Source organism: Podarcis cretensis (assembly GCF_951804945.1).
Source record: "Podarcis cretensis genome assembly, chromosome: 5".
Taxonomy (NCBI): Eukaryota; Metazoa; Chordata; class Lepidosauria; order Squamata; family Lacertidae; genus Podarcis; species Podarcis cretensis.
The window spans coordinates 57,566,945-57,588,979 of NC_137174.1; the positions used below are offsets into that span (position 1 = coordinate 57,566,945).

A 22,035-nucleotide genomic window follows, 5' to 3' on the forward strand; every position below is an offset into this window, starting at 1 on the left:
GTATAGGTGAAAATTGCACAGTTCTGATTTATTGCATGTCTGGAAGCAACTGCTCATGCATCACATTCTGCCAGGCTCCCTTTTTACCAGGCAGAGGAAGGGGCAAATTTCATAGCTGGTGACAAGTCTCCCACAGTACTGGGAATGAGATCATGCCATGCATTCTCTTGATTTGGATACCTTGGTTAATCCCTGGCAGTAGTTTCACAGCCTTGTGTTGATGGGCAGCAGGCTTCTAAGCACTGGGCATGTCTATAATCTTGTTCACATCAGGAAGTGTAACCAATGTGAAGCTTACTAAACATGAAAATGAACTACCAGACATTTGAATTGCATTTAAAGTGTCTTTACTTTTCAAAAATCCAACAGATTTTTGGAGTGAATTGATTGTTTAGGTCAAGATTACTATGAGAGCCACTGCAGTATTTGGATGAGGATGATTATGGTGTTACTAATCATGATTGCTATTTATTAATGTTTATTTAACAATTTGTTTTTAATGGTTGGAAACTTGAGTTTTATTTTTAAAAGTTTGACCTAAACCAGTCATCCCCATTGTGGTTTCTTCCAGATGTTTTTGGACCACAGTTCCCTTCATCCTTGATCATTTGCCATGCTGGCTGGGGCTGATGGGAACTGGAGTCTAAAACATTTGGAGGGTTCTAGGGTGGAGAAGTTGATCTATGCTGTCTGGTAGGATCTCTTCAGGTTTATTCTTTGCTTCTCAATGACATAATGTGTGTGGGGGGGTCAAGCTAGCCACAAGCCTTGGTTTGGACATAATGTGAAGCCAGCTCTAGTTTGTTTTCTTCCCAGCGTGGCAACTGGCAACAGCAGGAGCGACTTTGGAACTTTTGAGCAGCATGCAATAGCACTGTGCTCATAGTTTAAAATAAACCATGGTTTAATGCAGGGTTCTTCAAACTCGGCCCTCCAGATGTTTTTTGGCCTACAACTCCCATGATCCCTAGCTAGCAGGACCAGTGGTCAGGGATGATGGGAATTGTAGTCTCAAAAAACATCTGGAGGGCTGAGTTTGAGGAAGCCTGGTTTAATGTGTTGTGTGAAGCAGTTTTGAGATTCTGGTATTTTTTTATTAGAGTCAAACCTTGATTCCTGAACAGCTCCGTTTTGGAACGTTTCGGCTCCTGAACGCCGAAAACCTGGAAGTAAATGCTCCGGTTTTCAAATGTTTTCCAGAAGCCGAACGTCCGACATGCCTTCCGCTTGAGTGTAGGAAGCTTTTGCAGCCAATTGGAAGCCACGCCTCAGTTGTTGAACATTTCGGAAACTGAATGGGCTTCTGAAATAGATTACGTTCAACAACTGAGGTTTGACTGTACTAACTTTCTGCTTTGTTTGTTCAGCATTTGTTGATGAAAAACATTTGTTAATGTTTTTCAGAAAAAAGAAATGGGAAAGCTGGGCTTTCAGTCTCACATACGGAGTATCTTAGAAAAAGCATATTATCTCCAAAACAGAAGAGAAGGAAGAAGTTGCCAATTCCACCACCCAATCGGAGTCCTATAATTGAGGCCTTTCTCAGAGGTGCTAAATCTGAGAAAAAGGACTGTCCAGATAATGGAGTTTTTATGACATCAAAGGTTTTGCATCCCAAAGCTGTTGCTCGGCAACTCTTCACAACAGATGGATCCTCAGACTGTTCTTTCATATTAAAAGATAATATATGCACAAAAAACCTTGAAAAGAATGAAATATCTCCTATTCGAACAAGGACACCATTAGTAGAAAATAGTAGAGAATGTAATATGGATTACATGGAACTAGACACAGCTGGTTCAGGCTTGACTAAATGGGCTTCAACAGCAGAAAATGACAGTTTGAAAAAGGATAATCACACATACTATCAAAAAATGGGTTGTTTGAAGATACCACAGTTTAGCCCAATTAGTTCTTCATCCCAGTTGTTGTCGGAAGTTGTTTGCAGGGAGAGACAAGTGAAGGAGAAAAAGATCCTATCTAAGCAACAACCTTTTGACTCCGTAAAGAAATCCTTGGAAGTTAGCTTTTCTAACCAGGTATGTTAAAGGGGGTAATAAATACCAAAGCAATGAAGTTTTTTTTAATGATGTAGCATTCACAGTATTATCCAGTTATGAAATAGTAAGTATACCTTGCTGCTCTGGTCACTTAATATTTAAGTTACTGTTTGAGGATTTTTAAATAATATGAACTTTGGGGCTCCTTTAAGCTATTTGCAGTCTTAAGATGTGGAAAGTAATAGGCCTTGATGTGGCATTGCCTTTATTTTAACAAGGGTGCTGCCTCTTTTATTTCAGTTTCATGCTAGTTTAAGTATGACCAGCCTCTCTATTTTCAAGGCTACTGTACTCTCCAGAAAGTTGTCAGGAAGTATGTATTGCCACACAAACTGATTTCACACATAGACAGTTAAAGTCTGTTATGGCTATTAACTGTGGACAGACCAGGAATCCCTTTTAAAAAGAATCTTACATGTTTGCTTAGGTATGCCTGAGGCTGTACTTGGTAGTTGCTTTTGGAACTATTCTGGAATGACTTAGCACTTACACAACTGCCAGTCTGGGGTGGGGGGTTGGAGAGACTCTAGCTGCTACCAACTCATTCATCATTTACATCCAAGTGAGTGTCAGTTCTGAGTATCCATAAATAATCAAGAATCTACTGACACAAGCATACTTTACTATATATTGGTGGCTTTCCAACCCAGTACTTGCCTTTTACATTACATCAAGCATAATGTCCAGAATTTAGGAAGGCTTTGTGGATTGGTCAGAAAACTAGACAGGGCAAACAAAACATTAATGATCTACTCAGCAAAACTAACTTCAGATATTATTAAACACGCCCCCCCAAATAAAATTGCATTTCTGCCTACTACTATTTATTTGCCATAGAAATTATGGAGATTAGGAAGCAATAGTGTACAAAGAATCTAGTTACCTTGGCTACCTTACTGTTTGGAAGGTTGTAACTATCTTGGTTCATATCATTTGCATTTGAAAATGTGCATAAGTTTACATTTTTCCTTAAACGCAACATGAGCTGTCAGAAACTTAAGGGTCAATCATCACAGCAAACTTGGCCGGTTATGCTAAAATGACCTGTGGATGCTTCCACATGATAGTTTATTGTAAACACAGTGTTGTTCGTGCTAGGAAGCTTTTTGTGGTGTACACATGATGTCATAAAAAAAAGTTGGATTTTCCCTTTCAGAAAGTCCATGAGTTACGTAAAATGAATGGCCTGCATTTGAAGTCAGTGCTGGTGTGAAAGCACCCTAGCGCTTTTTTTGGGGTGGGCAATTTTTCATGAGTGTGGTGATATCACTCTGCCATTTTGTTTCTGGCAGCCCAAATAAAGCAGTTCACTGATTGCCCCATTCTGAAGGCACATGCATAGTACCTACATCAGCCTCTCTTTAATTTTTAATATGGAAGATTTAAATATGTCTGCTCCTGCACAAAATCTGTGTGTGTGTGTGTGTGCGCGTGCGTGCGCACGTGTGTGCCCCCCAAGAGGACATAAACAGGGTCAAAAGTTGGCAATGGTTGCTAAGCAGTGTGAGGAAGGAGATGGAGTAGGATGACAGGATGTGGCTCGCAGAGACCTTACTGGGCAGCTGAAAGAATGATGGTGGCTGTAGCCAGGTTGGGGTGGTGGCAGCCTGTTTGGGAGGTGCCCTGCAAGGAGGCCCCTTAACCAGCTGGTTTTAGTGTTCAAAATGTTTCTGGGTTGGATGATCTATAGGAAATTAAAAGCAGTAGAATGCATGAAACAGAGTATGGTGGAAATGAATATATTTGTGCTACAGTATCAAGCCCCCTCTTGCGAGCAAAGAACTCCCCCACCAATACTTCCAATTTTGTCTACTGTGACACATGCTGGTACAGTAACATTTGCTCTTGGGTTTTCCCTGGGGGATTTTTAAAAGGGAAAATGTGTGTGTACATGTACACTTTGTATGTCAGTGGCACACACAGGAAAAAATTGATCTAAATACCCTGTTTGTGAGAACACCCTCCCGTGGAAGGACCCTGAATATGCAATTTCCCTTTCCTGTGTCAACATCCAGGTTGAAGTCTGTATCAATGAATCCATTATTAATGATAAGTTAAAATATTTGAGAGAGTTCCTCGTGACTTGGAAAATTCACTTTACACTTCATGTGTGTGCTTTGTTCATAGAAATCTTAGCCAAGCTGGACAAAACAGCTTTTTCTTCTGAGGTTTTAGAGCTAAGATATCTATATAAAAGTTATAAAGAAAACGGTTGTGTTTATATGCAGCCATAATCATGAAGCATTTGCTATATCTCTGCCATTTAAGTGGTTAGCCACATCCTTCCTGCTCTGGGGATGAAGAGATGTATGAACCCCATAGTATTGTCTTGCATTAAACAAGCCAGTTCTATGAGGATCATATGTGTGCCTACATCCTATTTACTGGAATCATATAGGCATATGAGAGAGCCCTGGCCACATGAGAGGGAAACAAAGAGCATGGTGTATGATTACTGCCAGGTAGTTATTTGCAGGGCCACATATCAGCATTCATTTTTAGCACAAAGGCAAAAGAAATCTATTTAAGTTTAGGCTTTTCATTTTAAAAAATGTGGCCATTTTTTCGTATTTGAGTCTTCTGCTGTTCAGCAGTCTTGCACATTTCCTTCAGGTCCATGTGTGGAATCAAGCTCAATACCTTCTCACAACTATCACTAGAAGCATATATCGGGCTTTTTTGATTCCACAATACAAGCAGTAGTTTGAGGAGTATGAAATAATGGAGTGAGCTCTGAAACCGATCCTCAGTTATCAGTGTGCTTGCTTGGGCTGCCTAAAAGTAAGAGCATGCAAAGGCAAGCAATAGTAGTTATAGCTGAAAAGTAAGTACTAGAGATCCATCTATAGCTCCTGCCTTCATCAGATGTGAGGAACCATTGGCCCGCCAGCTGTTGCTAAACTACAGCTCCCATCATCCTTGGCCTTGTAGTTCAGCAATATAAAAGGCCATGTAAGTTTTCAGGTGACCTATGCGTGTCATTTTTGGCTTCATTTACGCGTTCTAAAAGAAAAATATGTGGAATATATTTTAGGGTCCCATGACTGCAAATGAAAATTTTCACTGTCCCAAATAAATAGTCGTGGTGGCTCTTAAGAGTTGAGTTGTTTGCTGTGCCCATAAAGCAGTAATACCGTTTAAGGCATTGTCAAATCTTTTTTGTCTCTGCTTATTTGTAGGATACCAGAGGTCTCTTAACAAAAAGATCAGACTCTACTTTGCGGGAATCCTCCTCAGGTATGAACATAGCAGCTAATGATGTAGAAGAATTGGAACAAGTAGCTTACTGCACTGCAGTATCTCCCCTATTGATGGCTCCAGTTGTAACTAATTTACATACAGTAATCCAGTGCATATTTACATGAAAGTAAGTTCCATTATGTTCAGTGGAGCTTGCTGTTAGGTAAGTGTGCATAGGACTACAGCTTGAAGAGCTCTTTATTTTCTTAAGATGTTCTAAATCAAGGGTAGACAATGTGGGGATGCCCTCCAGATGTTGTTGGACAAGGCCAACAAACAATTCTGGTCAACAGTACTCACCGACATCATGGGCCTAGTTGGCAGTCTAGATTAATACTCATACCTTTGATCCTGAAGGGCCTTGTGAATCTATAAAGTTTTGGTTCCTGAACGCCACAAACCTGGAAGTGAGTGTTCAGTTTGTGAATGTTCTGTGGAACCCGAACGTCCTTTTTGGCGTTTCTGAACGCTTTGGAAGTTGAACGGACTTCCAGAATGGATTCCATTCAACTTCCGAGGTACCACTGTCATCCCTTGGAACATTCTGTTACATTGACATTCTAATCAAACAGAACTTTTTCCATGATGTACCACTATTTTAGAGGCCTTGCATTATATAATAATTTCAGTTCATTTTCATTTCACAGCTGAATCCTCTTCAATGCAAGCTTCAGAAGCAGAATTTCCTTCAGGATGGGACTCTGATGAAATGATTAACATGAGAAAAAGCCAGACCTGCCCATCAGTACACCCTGACTCAATACCTTTGTTGGGAATATCAAAACATAAAGAATATTCCAGAAAACGAAAAAGGAAATCTTTAGAAACAGATTTGAAAAAATCAAAGAAGTCCAATATACATAGGTCTGAAAAACACAATTTTAGTAGTTCACTGGAAAAACATAATTCTGACTGCTCAAAAAACAGAATGTCTCCTCATGTTGACTTGCAGGTAGAGGTTATGACTCCACCTGACAGTAATTTGCCTCTTTCAATAGAATATATTGATACTGAAGAAAATGGATATAACAGTATGGATACAACAAATAAAGATTGCCAAATCCAAATTACAGATGCCAAAGACAGTCAGTTACAGACATTCCCAAAATTTTATTTAGAAAAGGTGCTTCCTTTGTTTAAAAAAATAGACTATAAATCCATTAAATGTCAAGAAAAAATATTTTCCAAACAGTCAACAGAATCTGAACCACACATTCGGCATAATAGTTCAAGTGAAGCACTGAAAATGACAGTTCATCCGCCTCTCACTTCTACTTTACCTTCAGAAAATAATTCTGAGCAACCTGTATTATTGGAAGATAATGTTCTGTCATCAGAAGATTTGGATCTTGGCACCATCTCTAGCTCTTCATCTGATTTAAATGAAGGTTCCAACCCAAGGGCATGTATTTTGAACAGAAAACCAAGTCACTTTTGTGATAGTGATGTTGAGAACTCTGACAGCAATATGGACAGCAGTGATGAAGATATTCTCTTGCCACTTGACCAAATACTGGCCCAGAGTGCCAGACCATCTGCAGAAAACCCAGAACAGAGAAATGATGAAAGTGGTAAAACAGACACCATGAGTCCATCACAGAAGATTCCTGTAAGTGGTTAAAAAGCTCATCTTAGTTTAGGAAATCATTTGAATGGTTCAGATGTAATTATCTGAGGCTAATAAGCCATGCTGTATCATGTGCTTCTGTTCTTACTCCACATTTCTCCTTGTGCACTGGGCTTCAGCACTTTTATTCTTGTTTTTTAAAAAAACAAAAACAAAAAACCCTCAAATTCCTGTTGCTTCCAGCTGGGGAAACTGATCTAAACTCTTATAAACCAGGCTATGAAACCCAAGAGGAGAGGCAAGAAGTGAGCCTGCAGGCACAAGTCTTGTTCTCAGGTTGGAGAACCATCCACCATTCTCTCTTCCATGTCATTGTAGTAGAGATCCTATTGACTGTCCTGACCTTTAAAACCTAGACAGACAGCCTAAATTTGCTGTTTCCTATAGGAGGCATAGTAATCCATGGAGAGCCCGGTGGCCTGGCTACTCCCACAGGAGCGTTATCTGGGCGAAAATAATCAGCTCTCACAGCTTGTTCACACTGTAACCCGACCTTCAGAAGTTCCTGCCTGCTATAAATCTTTCTTGCCCGGCCAAACATACTCAGAACAAGTAAAAATAATGAAAACAAAACACTGAAAACAAAACAAAACGCTGAAAACAAAAGGAGAGCACTGAGCCGCAGCGTCTCTGCGCGCCGCCAGAAAATCTATATTACTTGAGAGAGTTTGTATTGCCCATGTGAAGATGGCACCTATCTGTTTTATTGCACCTATACATTTTGGGAACCTGTGGTGGTTTCCTAGCTAAAAAGAAGCAGTGTGGTCTTTGCAATAGAGGATGTACAACTTACATACTTTTTGTATTTTTCCTAGTTTTCAAAATTTTCCTTAATCTAAATGGTGATTGAGAACATGCAAAGTAGTGGTAGCTAATGGAACAAAAATACTTGTATTTTTAATTTTCACTCTTTGTTTCAGCTTTTCACACCTTCTGTTAAAAATGTCCATTACATGAATCACCTGGAGGATATCTTGAAGGAGAAGGAAGCATTCAGAAGGTATGTATGCCTGTGTGTCTCCTATCCCTAGTAATGCAATTTAGGATCACCCTCTATAAACATTATGTTGAAGAATGATACGACACCCTTGTTGGTCTTGCCTGCAATGAATATACTCACCTTTCACTTAGTAGCAGGCTATTTCCCCCCATATATGGCATGAGAAAAGAGTTGAAGTTAAATAAAATCAGCATTGTTTAGTTTTGCACTATGAAAATCATCTTCTAATCCATCAGATACTAATGGATAAGTATCTTCCTGTCTGCAAGGGTCCCCATTTCTACCTTAAGTTATAGTCTTTTTTTGTAGTTGTCTTCATTTTGAACTTGTTGAATTTAAATATGAGATGGTTTTCAATGCATCAATACATAATTTGATGAAAGCCATGAAAACACTTGTTCTAGAAGCCTGCTTAATGTTACAGGGTTTCTAGTGGTTACTAGGCTTCTTCAAATCTTATCAGCCTTAAAAAGCGGGAATATTTGAAGTTAGTTCCTCACATGCCATCTATTATTTCCATCCACCATTCTCTCTTCCATGTCATTGTAGTAGAGATCCTATTGACTGTCCTGACCTTTAAAACCTAGACAGACAGCCTAAATTTGCTGTTTCCTATAGGAAACACTGGCTTACTGCAGAGTTTGTACAAAGAATACATATGAATCTATTGATTCCTTATGAAATAACATTTTAATAGAAAAAGGACATGTCAATGAATTTTAGCAATCTGCTCTATGTTGCTTTTTCTAACTCCAGTAACAAACAGAAATACCAGGTGCCTGTTTATAAGAGAGGAAACATGCCAATATTTAAACTTGCTTTAAGATGTGCTGTTATAATCAGAGGCCAAGGTTCTTTTTAAACACCCTTCTCTGCATTACAGGATAGATGAACTAGAGAAGCAGTTACAGCAAGTCAAATGGGAAGTTCCAATAAATTGTCAACATGAAGAAGACTCTGATGATGGTGAACTGTCTGCAGAACACAGGTCTTCTAATTAATCCTTTTCTTGTGATTATACTCAATGAAATACTGTTTGTCTCATTGACCACTGTAATCTACCCTTCTACTGGCTTTCCAAAATTTTTCTTTAATTTCTCTCTAGGGTCCACTCTTATTCATCATTTATATCCTCTATACATGATTGCCAGTTGTAGTGTTAGGCCATGGCCTGGTGAAGGAGTGAGGACCAGGGGTCCACCTTGGTCCACTTTGGAGAGCCAGGCTGGAGCCATTTTATAAGCTGAAAGCCATCTTAGAGAGCAAACTAAAAGCTAAAAAGACATTTCTCTCTCTCCCCTGCTTGCCCCTGCTTGCAAAAACAATATTTTTGCAACACAGCGAGTTTGCAAGAGGATGCGGTCAGGGGATTTTGCTAGTAGTTGAGCTGTTTCTGAGAAGCTGTCTGTTTGCCCAGGATGTCTGCCCACCGCAGGATTCGAAATGCAGACCTAGGCCTGAAGTTGTTAAAACCACAGACCCCCTTTCCTGATAAACAGGGGGCCAGAGCATTTCCTGGAAACAGCAATTAGGTCAAATAGTTTTTAAGCTCGCAGCGCCACCTAGTGTATAATGCAGCTTGGAACCGAACGAGGCAAAAACCAATTTTCTAATTGGTAGAGCTTTAATGATTATGCATAAAGGGGAATGTTTAAGGGGTGGGTCAAGGGGCTGAAATTTTGCTTTGCCTAAGGGTATAAAAACTGTCTGCCCCTGGTGTTCGTGGGCATTCTCTCATTTCTTCCTGAATGCACCCCTTTTTGATTTTGTCTGACAAAATTCAAACTGAATAAAAGACTTTTTTAAAGAAATATTGCTGCCTGGATTTTTCCATTCTGGTCTATATTCTGAAGTCCCCAACACTGGTTCAGATGATTTACTGTCATAAATCATGTTTCAGGATGGTTATCAGGAACCATCAGAGCAAATCTCTGGCTCTTGTGCTCCCCCCCTCCTCCTTTGTGTTTGAGATGATGAGTGAAAACTTTCACTTTAGTTCAAACCATAGTTCTGCATTTGATAAAGACTTTAAGAGATAGTGGTTTGTGGAAGAAATTTAAGATTTATTTAAAAAAGCATTGTAATTTGGTTGAATGTTAAGATGGAGGCTAGATCATAAATAATTGACCACCACTAAATTAGATGCAATTAGGATGATAAGTGAGATTGAGGGAAAATCTCAAACCTTTGGGAGAACTATTAGATTATATTCTAAATGAATGGGACATAAGAATGTAAATAAGATGATAAATTGCGGGCAAGAATTGACAAAGATGCAAGTGGGAGCGGAAGACGTGAGGGAGTCCAAAGAAGTTAAGAAATTATATTATGATATATGTTACATTGTTTATTATATTTGCATTTATGTTTAAAAATCTTAATAAAAATTGATTTTTAAAAAATAAGAGATAGTGGTTTGTTTAAAACAAATCAAATCTCATATCATATCCTGGTTTATCTAACTTTGGTTAGAACAAATCCCAGTTCAATGAGTTCAGAAGTAACCTAGAACTGTGGATTGTTCTAAAGTAAAAATGGACTTTGCACTCTCCTGCGCAGTGGAGAAGAGGGGAGTGGGATCATGTCCAGGACTTTCCATGTCCCACCCGCCAATCACTTAACCATGACTTAGGTCAAGGATAGGGGGCCTGTGTATTGCAAATCCCATCATGTCTGACCATTGGCTATGCTGGCTGGCTCTGATGGGAGTTGGAATCTAACAGCATCTTTAGGACATGATGTTGGCTGCTCTTGCTCTATGTGGATAAATGTGTGGGATAACTGTTTATTAAACAGACTTTAAGGATTATACATTACAGATGTAATTTTGTGTTACAGAGAATTTTTAGAAAGATTTGCATTAATCAGTGATGCTATTCCTGACCAGCACCCAGGAGAAAATATATTTCATGTAGAACATACTGGGAAAATCTTCAGTCATCTTAACCTTGATTTGAGGAATTCTGGGTTTCATCCTCAAAATCCCATTGAAAAATATATTCTCGGGTAAGGATGGTTTTTAGCAATGTCCATTTTCTTAAAGTAGCATACTAGCAAAATATCATTTGTATGGATAGCTATGCATGCTAGTTGGTAGTCTGCCAAAATCAAAGAGTCTTCTGTCCCTAATGTATGCTTGCTACCCTTATTAATCTCTGCAAATTAGACAATTTCGGAATTAGAGGTTGTGTTTATTGAAATGTGTCAGTCAACCTTGTAGTGCCTGTTTTAAGTGATCAGTTTGTAATTTACTTAAAAGACCACTGTAAACAGTTAAAATCTTTGGCAGGGATGTAAAGACACTTGTACTGTAATGTGGAATTGTTTTAATGGTAAATATGTTTATATAATAGATAAGAGTAAAGATGCAGTAAATCTAATTTTTAAAATGGAACCTATGGAGGGAGGGAAGGAGGTCTAAGCGTTTGTAAAAACCCTGTATTTTAATGTTTGAAATTGTTATGTTTTATATGTATATATATTTTCTTTCATATATATATATATATGTGTGTGTGTGTGTGTGTGTGTGTGTGTGTTTACCTTTTAGTCATGAAAAATATTGTGTACCACTTTTCAACAAGCCTAGTTATTCTTGCATCTGATTTGGCTTAAGCATCACCTGCATCATATGTCAATCTGTTAGCAAAGGCCATCATATGCTTGTGCAATAATTTCCTATGAGTCTCTCAATTGAGGCTGCAATTCTCCTGTTAAAGCCTCTGTTATTGGGTAGAATTCAACGTTGTCCTCTTGTGGTTCAGTCTGTGCAAGCATTTCAGTTTGCCAGATGGAACAATCCTTTTCTCCCCCAAATGCTGTTGGGGGTGGGTTTCTCCTGACCCCTCTGAACCAATTTGTGGGGAAGGAGGGAGAAGCACCACTGAACAAGCAGAAATCCTTGTGCAGGGCTGCCACTGTAGGGGCTGATTAGGTGAATCCCACCCTCAGTTTCAGGTGTGGTTCTTTAAATCTGAGATTTAATACACAGGTTAACTTTGAAAACATGAAAGTGATTCTTGGTGGTTCTTTCTGCAGATCTGGAATAACACAGCAGCTTTTTGTAATCTCTGAAGGCTTGCTTCTGTCAGCTTACTACAGTTCTCCATGTCCTGTTCCCATTTTAAAATGGATGTTTCGGGTAAGATGCATCTTATTTAATGTTGCATTGGATATCATGAATCCGGAAGCCTTATTAGACTGAACTTCAGTTAGTTTATACCTTACAGTTTAGCTTTCTAGATTACTCATGTTCTGCATGCACACACTCCCTGGTTCCTGGAGCACGAGCTGTTGGTAAATCCTGAGAATTAAAGAGCTGGCATATAAAATAATTTTTCAGTTACAATTCATTCTGTATTCTCCTATCTAATTTAAGAAGTATGAGCACACTTTTAAACTAGCCACTTAATGTCAGAAATGTGAAATGCCTTGCATTTCATGTTGATCACTTGCTTACCTCTTCTCTCTGCACTGCCAGCAACCTCCAGGCTATTATTTCTCTCCATACTGGCACTGTTTCATGAGTTGTCAAACCTAATCTGTTCCGGAAGCCCATTCGGCTTCAGAAATGTTTGACAGCTGAGGTGCGGCTTCCAATTGGTTGGAGGAGCTTCCTGCACTCAAGCAGAAGCTGCGACAGATGTTCAGCTTCCGAGAAACGTTCAAAAACTGGAGCATTTACTTCCGGGTTTTTGGCGTTCGGGAGCCGAAATGTTCCAAAATAGAGGCATTTGGGAGCCAAGGTTTGACTCTGTACACCAAAGCTGTATTCTCCTCAGGAAAGGGGATCAGATTTGAAAGACTATTGTATCTTTACTGACATACCAAAATAATTTACACAAGGGAAGACATGGGATGAAATAGACTATTACAGTGGTACCTCAGGTTACATACGCTTCAGGTTACATACGCTTCAGGTTACAGACTCTGCTAACCCAGAAATAGTACCTCAGGTTAAGAATTTTGCTTCAGGATGAGAACAGAAATCATGCTCCAGCGGCGCGGTGGCAGCAGGAGGCCCCATTAGCTAAAGTGGTTCTTCAGGTTAAGAACAGTTTCAGGTTAAGAACAGACCTCCGGAACGAATGAAGTACTTAACCCGAGGTACCACTGTATATGATTGACTTCAGACATCCCTAAAAGAGCCAAACCTTAACTCTTTTTGCAAAAGAAAGTTTTGCAATTTGAACTTCCTGAGCCTTCACAGAAGATAGATTGGAGGTAAATAGGAAGGAGGGCTCTCTTAACACTTGCTGATCTGGCAGAATTGCAGTTTTGTTTAAAGATTTATGCCCCACATTTTTATTATAAGCCAATTTGTAGCAGAATCCAGAGCATCCTTTCCTTTCCTTTTGTAATCCCAGAGAAACGGGTGGCTGGAACAGAGTTCTATTTGGCTGGGAAAGTAAAGCAAGCTCCCGTTAGCTGCTCATTCTGTGGCCAGGCTGGTCTTCCCATTGCTATCATACCCTTCCTGTGCAAGAGGAGATGCAGCCTCCCAATGATCTCCTAGCCAGTGACAGACACTAGAGCACCATTACCTTTCAGTTCTTGTATTGTATAGAAGTTCTTCTTAGAAGTGTTTGATTTTGTAATATGCTATCAAATGCACCTTTAGCTAATGTATATCTGAAAATTGTCAAATGATTCCATTTAGCTTTACTCTGTGACCAAGAATTTTCTGCCATCCATTCCTTTTAAAGAAGTTAGCCTATTATTCTCTCCCACTCTCTTGTCTTTTTCTCAAGCTTACACTTAACTTCTTAAGTTCATTATGTATAAACTTTATGGGCCTGAATACTTGTCCCCAGGAAATACCCAGGATATCTTTCAGTTTGGAAGTCAAGGATTTAAGAGCGCTGCCTTCACTTTCCCCCTTGTATAGCAAACTGGAAGAATATTTAAAAGACCAAAACTAGAGCAGCAATGGTTAATCTTATTTGCATTGATCAACACTATTCTTAGCTAGTAAGACTGATTCACATTTCTGGCACATCAGATCGCATTTGTACTGTATTTCAATAATTCTTCATCACAATGCAAGAATACTGAATATGCAAAAGTTCTAATTGTCTTAGATGACCTTCAGTTTTGTTTCAATTAAACAGATGATGTCAATTCATCCAGACAGTTCATTGTCAAGAAAGATTTTGGATACGTTGATGTCATTAACAATTAAAACTGGTGAGTATTTGAAACTAAACTTCAGGAAGAACTTGTAGTTTTTACACATTGGGAAAAACTTGTAATTTTTACCCATTGGGAAGAACTTGTAGTTTTTACACATTGACACAAAGTCCTGCAACAGTCTTCTCACTTTTCACATAATTCATTCAAATGTAATTTGGTTGTTTTACCATCTAATAGAATTATTTTTAGTTTAATGTGGCTCACAAGGTTCCTTGTTAGGCACAACAATCTGGTGATGAAGATTCAGCCACTTCCTAAGCCTTTCTGGCTCACTGTAATCAGGGAATGGTGGGAAGGCCTGCTTTTCTTAATTTTTCTTCTGCCATTTTTCTTCCAGTTGTGGTAGATGGGAAATAATTAACTTGCCAGCTCTAGGGCTTGGATAGCTTTTGGGAGAGTATTGGGATTGAGGGGTCTTAGGATTCTGCAAATCCTCAGCTGTCCTTGGAATGCCCTGTTTTAGGCTGCATTTTCTACAGGCATGCTGGGGAGCCTTCCTCTTCACCAATTAAGCAGTATCTAAACTGCCACATAAGGCCTCTTCAGCCACCAAATGTCAGTTGTAGGATCTCACCCTAAGCCTTGTTCACATACCCTTCGTCTGGTACAAAATATTTACCACTGAAGTAGCAGTAGAGCTATAGTTCATGTGGGGATGAGGATGTGCATTTACAAGGAAATCACATCTTGTTTGTCTTGATAAGTTGAGATAAAAAAACTACCGTATTTTTCTATGTATAAGACACCCCCTATTTTGGGAGACTCCAAATTAGGAGAACACCCCTCAGCACTACCCGTGTATAAGACGAGCCCCAATTTTAAACCTAATTTTTTGGTTAAAAAATCTAGTCTTATACACAGAAAAATATGGTATATTATGAGACCATGACCGGTACAGACTATATAAATATTTCTGTATCTTTTCTGTGTTGATATATTTTCTGCCATCTTTCCCAGGTTAATCACACTGACAGCTTATTTGCTGCTTTGAAGAGGATTGTGCTTTTGTAGCACAGATGTATAAGAGTTGTGGGAAAATATTAAAATAGTACCCTTTGCCTTAGAAAACACAACTACAGTGTTCCAAAGAACATACCATGCTCAAGTTGCATTCTGCTGTTTACTTAATGCTATTGAGTCTCCTCCGCTATCTTAATAAACTACTTAAAGCAGAGCTCATGTCTGAGGGAACTCCATACATTAGCACTGGTATGCTCATTGTGCTTTCTGTCCCTCTGGTTTGCGAATAAATAGCCAAGTGTTATCTCTCTGCAGCTTCAGCTAGCAACGACCAGCCAAGGCCGTGGATTCCATCAATATTTGATATAGCAACTGTGCTACTGAATATGGGTGTTCCTTTCAGTGCACTGTTTCCTCTGCAAGATTTTCAACCTAACTTTTCTGAGGATGATATAATGTAAGTGTTTAGCATCATATCAGTTTTTTCAATGGATTCATTAGGGAACCATAGAAATATTTGCCACTTCTGTAGGGTTCCGATTAGTATGTTTCTGTGGTTTGCATTTAAGTAGGGATTTCATGCTGTGCTTTTATTATCTTTTTTTGTCTCCTGATACATACTTTCCTCTGCCCTGAGACCTCAAGATGTAGACTCAAACAACATTCTAAGTTTTATGTTCTATAATGTCCTACAAATGTGCCAAGGCAGAGCTTTTTATAGTAGTTCATTTTGCCAAAGTGTAACAAATTTAATGGGGGAAATCCTTTTTTGTTAGATCTGAAATGCGTGAGACTATACAGAAAAAACCAAGCGGAGACATCTTTGGAAACTCGGTTCCTATCTTTTATCTAATAGACACCAACCTTTGCAATATGTCCAAGGTGAGAGGGACCCCCCCACTCCTTTTCCTGTTTTTGAAAGTTCTCTTGTATAAGAGAAGCATATGTGGTGATTGCTGGTGATAGTCATGATTCACTTGTGCAAGTAGTTTGAGCTGTGAAGCAAAACATTTGTGTAGTGATAAAATATAGTTATGGGCAATATATCCTTCTAAGGTACTTAAAATAGGAAGTACAATCTACTTAAGTTAAGCATTTCTTGCTTAAGGATGAGAAATTTAGCCATCCACTTAATTCTGTTGAAATCAGTGGGGCTGAAAAGTACTAAGTTTAGCTGTCCAAAGTGTTTTCTCTTTGTAATATGGTGCTAGATGTGTGTGTGTGTGTGTGTGTGTGTGTGAGAGAGAGAGAGAGAGAGAGAGAACTGAAGATGACACGGATGATACCCTCTGACCAGCAGTTGTCAATCTAGCTGTAAACAGAATTTTACAGCTGGATTGACAGCTGCTGGTCAGAGGGTATCATCCGTGTCATCTTCAGTTTGTTCGTTCTCTCTCTCTCTCTCTCTCTCTCTCTCTCTCTCTCTCACACACACACACACACACACACACACACACAAAACATCTGGCACCATATTACAAAGAGTAAACACTTTGGACAGCTAAACTTAGTAGCTAGATCTTGACTGTTAAAGCTTTTAAAAAAGAATGTTCTTTCAATGAGCTGTCTGTTTCTTATTGGTAGTTAGCAGAAATTGACCCCTGATAGGTTCAAGGACAGACAAACCTAGCAAGTTTCACATCAAATGAATAAACACTGTCTGCACTTGTAATATGCAACTGAGATTAGATTCAATATTGCTAAAACTTCTTCTAAGTCATTATCATCTCATTTCTCCCCTTAAGTTTCTGCGACTCTGTATAAGCATGTACCCAGAAGGTTACACGGACAAAGATATATTTATATTGCTGTTGCTGCTGCTTAAACTGAGTTTGGCAAAAGAGCTGAAACAATTTCCCTTAGTGGACTTGGAGTGCCTTGTTATAAAACTACTGGAAAATATCAGAGAGTGGGATACCAAGGTAACTGCATCAATAAGTGTTTAGTGTAATCTGTGTAAAATTGAGCATAATTTTGCCAAAACCTCCTGAATTTGTGTGTTTAGCCATGCCTTGAGGGAATTGCTGCTTTGGTTGAGCTCCAAAAGAAATATAATACTTTAAAATTCCAGTCATTTGCTGATAAATACTACTTGTACTGGAGACACTGATTGGAAATATTCTTTTTTGTCTAAGAAGTAGTAGATGTAGTAGTGGAAGTAGTAGCTACAGCGGCAGTGAAGATAACATGGTAACCAATTTTTATCTCAAAAGTAAGCATAGATATTACAAGAACGCATTATTGTATCCTATAACATGTTGTTGTTGTTTAGTCGTGTCCGACTCTTCATGACCCCATGGACCAGAGCACGCCAGGCACTCCTGTCTTCCACTGCCTCCCGCAGTTTGGTCAAACTCATGCTGGTAGCTTCAAGAGCACTGTCCAACCATCTTGTCCTCTGTCGTCCCCTTCTCCTTGTGCCCTCCATCTTTCCCAACATCAGGGACTTTTCCAGGGAGTCTTCTCATGAGGTGGCCAAAGTATTGGAGCCTCAGCTTCACGATCTGTCCTTCCAGTGAGCACTCAGGGCTGATTTCCTTAAGAATGGAGAGGTTTGATCTTCTAGCAGTCCATGGGACTCTCAAGAGTCTCCTACGGCACCATAATTTAAAAGCATCAATTCTTTGGTGATCAGCCTTCTTTATGGTCCAGCTCTCACTTCCATACATCACTACTGGGAAAACCATAGCTTTAACTATACGGACCTTTGTTGGCAAGGTGATGTCTCTGCTTTATAAGATGCTCTCTAGGTTTGTTATTGCCTTTCTCCCAAGAAGCAGGCGTCTTTTAATTTCGTGACTGCTGTCATCATCTGCAGTGATCATGGAGCCCAAGAAAGTAAAATCTCTCACTGCCTCCATTTCTTCCCCTTCTATTTGCCAGGAGGTGATGGGCCCAGTGGCCATGATCTTCATTTTTTTGATGTTGAGCTTCAGACCATATTTTGCACTCTCCTCTTTCACCCTCATTAATAGGTTCTTTAATTCCTCCTCACTTTCTGCCATCAAGGTTGTGTCATCTGCATATCTGAGGTTGTTGATATTTCTTCCGGCAATCTTAATTCCAGTTAGGGATTCATCCAGCCCAGCCTTTCGCATGATGAATTCTGCATATAAGTTAAATAAGCAGGGAGACAATATACAGCCTTGTCGTACTCCTTTCCCAATTTTGAACCAATCAGTTGTTCCATATCCAGTTCTAACTGTAGCTTCTTGTCCCACATAGAGATTTCTCAGGAGACAGATGAGGTGACCAGGCACTCCCATTTCTTTATGAACTTGCCATAGTTTTCTGTGGTTGACACAGTCAAAGGCTTTTGCATAGTCAATGAAGCAGAAGTAGATGTCTTTCTGGAACTTTCTAGCTTTCTCCATAATCCAGCGCATGTTTGCAATTTGGTCTCTGGTTTCTCTGCCCCTTCGAAATCCAGCTTGCACTTCTGGGAGTTCTCGGTCCACATACTGCTTAAGCCTGCCTTGTAGAATTTTAAGCATAAGAAATGAGTGCAATTGTGCGGTAGTTGGAGCATTCTTTGGCACTGCCCTTCTTTGGGATTGGGATGTAGACTGATCTCCAATCCTCTGGCCACTGCTGAGTTTTCCAAACTTGCTTGCATATTGAGTATAGCACCTTAACAGCATCATCTTTTAAAATTTTAAATAGTTCAGCTGGAATATCATCATTTTCACTGGCTTTGTTATTAGCCCATTTGACTTCACTCTCCAGGATGTCTGGCTCAAGGTCAGCGACCACACTACCTGGGGTGTACGAGCCATCCATATCTTTCTGGTATAATTCCTCTGTGTATTCTTGCCACCTCTTCTTGCTGTCTTCTGCTTCTGTTAGGTCCTTACCACTTTTGTCCTTTATTATGGTAATCTTTGTACGAAATGTCCCTTTCATATCTCCAATTTTCTTGAACAGATCTCTGGTTTTTCCCATTCTAGTGTTTTCCTCTCTTTCTTTGCATTGCTCGTTTAAGAAGGCCTTTTTGTCTCTCCTTGCTATTTTTGGGAAATCTGCATTCAATTTCCTGTAACTTTCACTATCTCCCTCGCATTTTGCTTGCCTTCTCTCCCCCGATATTTGTAAGGCCTCGTTGGACAGCCACTTTGCTTTATTGCAATTCCTTTTCATTGGGATGGTTTTTGTTGCTGCCTCCTGTATAATGTTACAAACCTCCATCCATAGTTCTTCAGGCGCTCTGTCCACCAAATCTAAATCCTTAAACCTGTTCCTCACTTCCACTGTGTATTCGTAAGGGATTTGATTTAGATTATACCTTACCGGCCCAGTGGTTTTTCATACTTTCTTCAGTTTAAGCTTGAATTTTGCTATAAGAAGCTGATGATCTGAGCCACAGTCAGCTCCAGATCTTGTTTTTGCTGACTGCATAGAGCTTCTCCATCTTTGGCTGCTGAGAATATAATCAATCTGATTTCGATGCTGCCCATCTGGTGGTGTCCATGTGTAGAGTCATCTCTTGTGTTGTTGGAAAAGAGTGTTTGTGATGACCAGCTTGTTCTCTTGACAGAACTCTATTAACCTTTGACCTGCTTCGTTTTGAACTCCAAGGCCAAACTTGCCAGTTGTTTCTTTTATCTCTTGATTCCCTACTTAGCATTCCAATCCCCTATAATGAGAAGAACATCCTTCCTTGGTGTCATTTCTAGAAGGTGTTATAAGTCTTCATAGAACTGGTCAATTTCAGTTTCTTCACCACCAGTAGTTGGTGCATAAACTTGGATTATTGTGATGTTAAAAGGTCTGCCTTGGATTCGTATCAAGATCATTCTGTCATTATTGAGATCGCATCCCAGTACAGCTTTCGCCACTCCTTTGTTGACTATGAGGGCCACTGCATTTCTTTTACGGGATTCTTGCCCACAATAGTAGATACGATGGTCCTCCAAACTGAATTCGCCCATTCCCGTCCATTTTAGTTCACTGATGCCCAGGATGTCAGTATTTATTCTTGCCATCTCATTTTTGACCACATCTAACTTACCAAGGTTCATGGTTCTTACATTCCAGGTTCCTATGCAATATTTTTCTTTACAGCATTGGACTTCCCTTTCACTTCCAGGCATATCCGCAACTGAGCGTCCTTTCGGCTTTGGCCCAGCCGCTTCATCAGCTCTGAATCTACTTGTACTTGTCCTCCACTCTTCCTCAGTAGCCTGTTGGATGCCTTCTGACCTGAGGGGCTCATCTTCCAGCGTCATAACTTTTATATGCCTGTTGTCTTTGTCCATGGAGTTTTCTTGGCAGGGATACTGGAGTGGCTTGCCAGTTCCTGCTCCAGGTGGATCACGTTTGGTCAAAACTCTCCCCTATGACCTGTCCATCTTGGGTGGCCCTGCACGGCATAGCTCATAGCTTCTCTGAGTTATTCAAGCCCCTTCACCAATACCATTATTAAAGGATAGCCATTGACTCTTGTGTGCATTGCACTGAAACTTTTAGATTTTTTGCAGTTGCTCTTAATTGCTACTAATGACTGTTTCTCTTGTCTTGCTTGTAAGATGCCTGAGTTATGCCGTGCAATAAGTTACCTGTCCAGCCACCATCATGATCTCTTAGGGCTGGTTCAGTTTGTCCCAAACTGGATGACACGAGGAAGGTAAGCCTCACTGCAATACAGTTCACTTTGCATGTCACTTCAAAACACACAGAGAAACCACTACATTGTAGAAAATAATCTTTATTTAAATGTTATTGTTTCAGACAAATAAGAAGGCATCTTAGCTTGGTAGTAATCTTGAAGCTTCTTAAAACCCATGTGAAAATACCCAGCAGCCATGACCAGCAGGTACTGTACAAACTTACTTTATTAATATATTGAGTTCTTAAGAGTTACCTTTATTCCTCTAATCCATGATCGACATTGATGATCATAAGCAGCTTGCATGACTTTCCTTGGGAGGGCATAAAATCCCAGAAGAACTCTTCTTTCTTTCAACCCCTTTTTCCTTTTGTATTCCTTTTTGTGAACAAGGGAAACCTAGTTTTTGCTATTTACATAGAGATAACTAGGCTTCCCTCATTCAGGGACAGAGTATTTTTGCTCTTACCAATCCTAGGGCTTCCTTAAGTCACAAACTAAAAGAGGTGTTTATTCCAAATTGTGTCCAGCTCCTTCTGCTTTTTAGAGGCTGACTTCAGCATCCTTCAGTTCTAAGGGAAATCCTCTCTACTCTATTTTGAACATGCTGCTTCTGTTCCTCTGCAAGCTTTTGAGTTGCTTCAGTGCTGTCTTGGTATATTTATTCTATTTTTAAAATGTATGTTGTCACTTTTCTTGATAAAATAAACTCAAATTATGTGCACCCATCTTGTTTGGATTACTACCCAGAGCTGCTGCTCATCAGTACAACTTTACTCTGCTTGCTGTTACCGTCCCTCCTGCTCTCTTTCTCATTCTCGATGACTCCCAATAAGATGTTTGTCTTGATTCATGTAACTTCAAAGTAAACTAGAACCCAAGAATTCTCAGGATCTATGAGCATGAATAAAAATTTGGGAGAGCTCACATACATTAATTATCCTCCAAACTTTTGTATTTAAAAATGATTTAGGCTTTCTCTTCTTAATGGTGCCAAAAGCCAGGAAGTATTAGTAAGCTGTGCTCCTCTCTAATCTGTCCCCCCCCCCCTTCTTCCTGGGATTACATAGATGTCACTTCTGTGTAAAGAACTAGTGAATATGAAACCTTCAAATCTGTTAAAGAGAATATCTGAGACAGTGGGACACCATGATGGTCTTAAAGAAGAGTCTTTTCTTCGTCAATATGAACCGGAGGTAATCTCAGACACCATTCCTGGAAAGCAGGGTCCCAGGGTCAAACTTAAGGCAGGCTGGGAACCAGATGGGCATTGAGTTGTTGGTTATTTGTGTTTAGGAGATGCTCATATCTCAGAAGGCAAGCATTGGCAAGGTGGGATGAAGTGAATGGATGA

At 39.7% G+C, this 22,035-nt stretch overlaps 1 protein-coding gene across 3 annotated transcripts in view; it reads left to right on the forward strand.

Annotated features, from left to right (window-relative positions):
* Positions 1–22,035, forward strand: part of SLF2 (SMC5-SMC6 complex localization factor 2) — a 38,294-nt gene that overhangs the window by 10,110 nt on the left and 6,149 nt on the right. For all 3 annotated transcript variants that reach the window (XM_079977421.1, XM_079977420.1, XM_079977419.1), the window contains exons 3-16: positions 1,405–2,039; positions 5,240–5,297; positions 5,948–6,909; positions 7,848–7,927; positions 8,811–8,915; positions 10,766–10,933; positions 11,963–12,065; positions 14,035–14,110; positions 15,392–15,533; positions 15,853–15,958; positions 16,822–16,998; positions 20,602–20,699; positions 20,804–20,888; positions 21,752–21,877. In XM_079977421.1, the coding sequence (XP_079833547.1) occupies positions 1,593–2,039; positions 5,240–5,297; positions 5,948–6,909; positions 7,848–7,927; positions 8,811–8,915; positions 10,766–10,933; positions 11,963–12,065; positions 14,035–14,110; positions 15,392–15,533; positions 15,853–15,958; positions 16,822–16,998; positions 20,602–20,699; positions 20,804–20,888; positions 21,752–21,877 (2,733 nt within the window). In that variant the 5' untranslated portion in view covers positions 1,405–1,592. The remainder of the gene's footprint in view (positions 1–1,404; positions 2,040–5,239; positions 5,298–5,947; positions 6,910–7,847; positions 7,928–8,810; positions 8,916–10,765; positions 10,934–11,962; positions 12,066–14,034; positions 14,111–15,391; positions 15,534–15,852; positions 15,959–16,821; positions 16,999–20,601; positions 20,700–20,803; positions 20,889–21,751; positions 21,878–22,035) is intronic.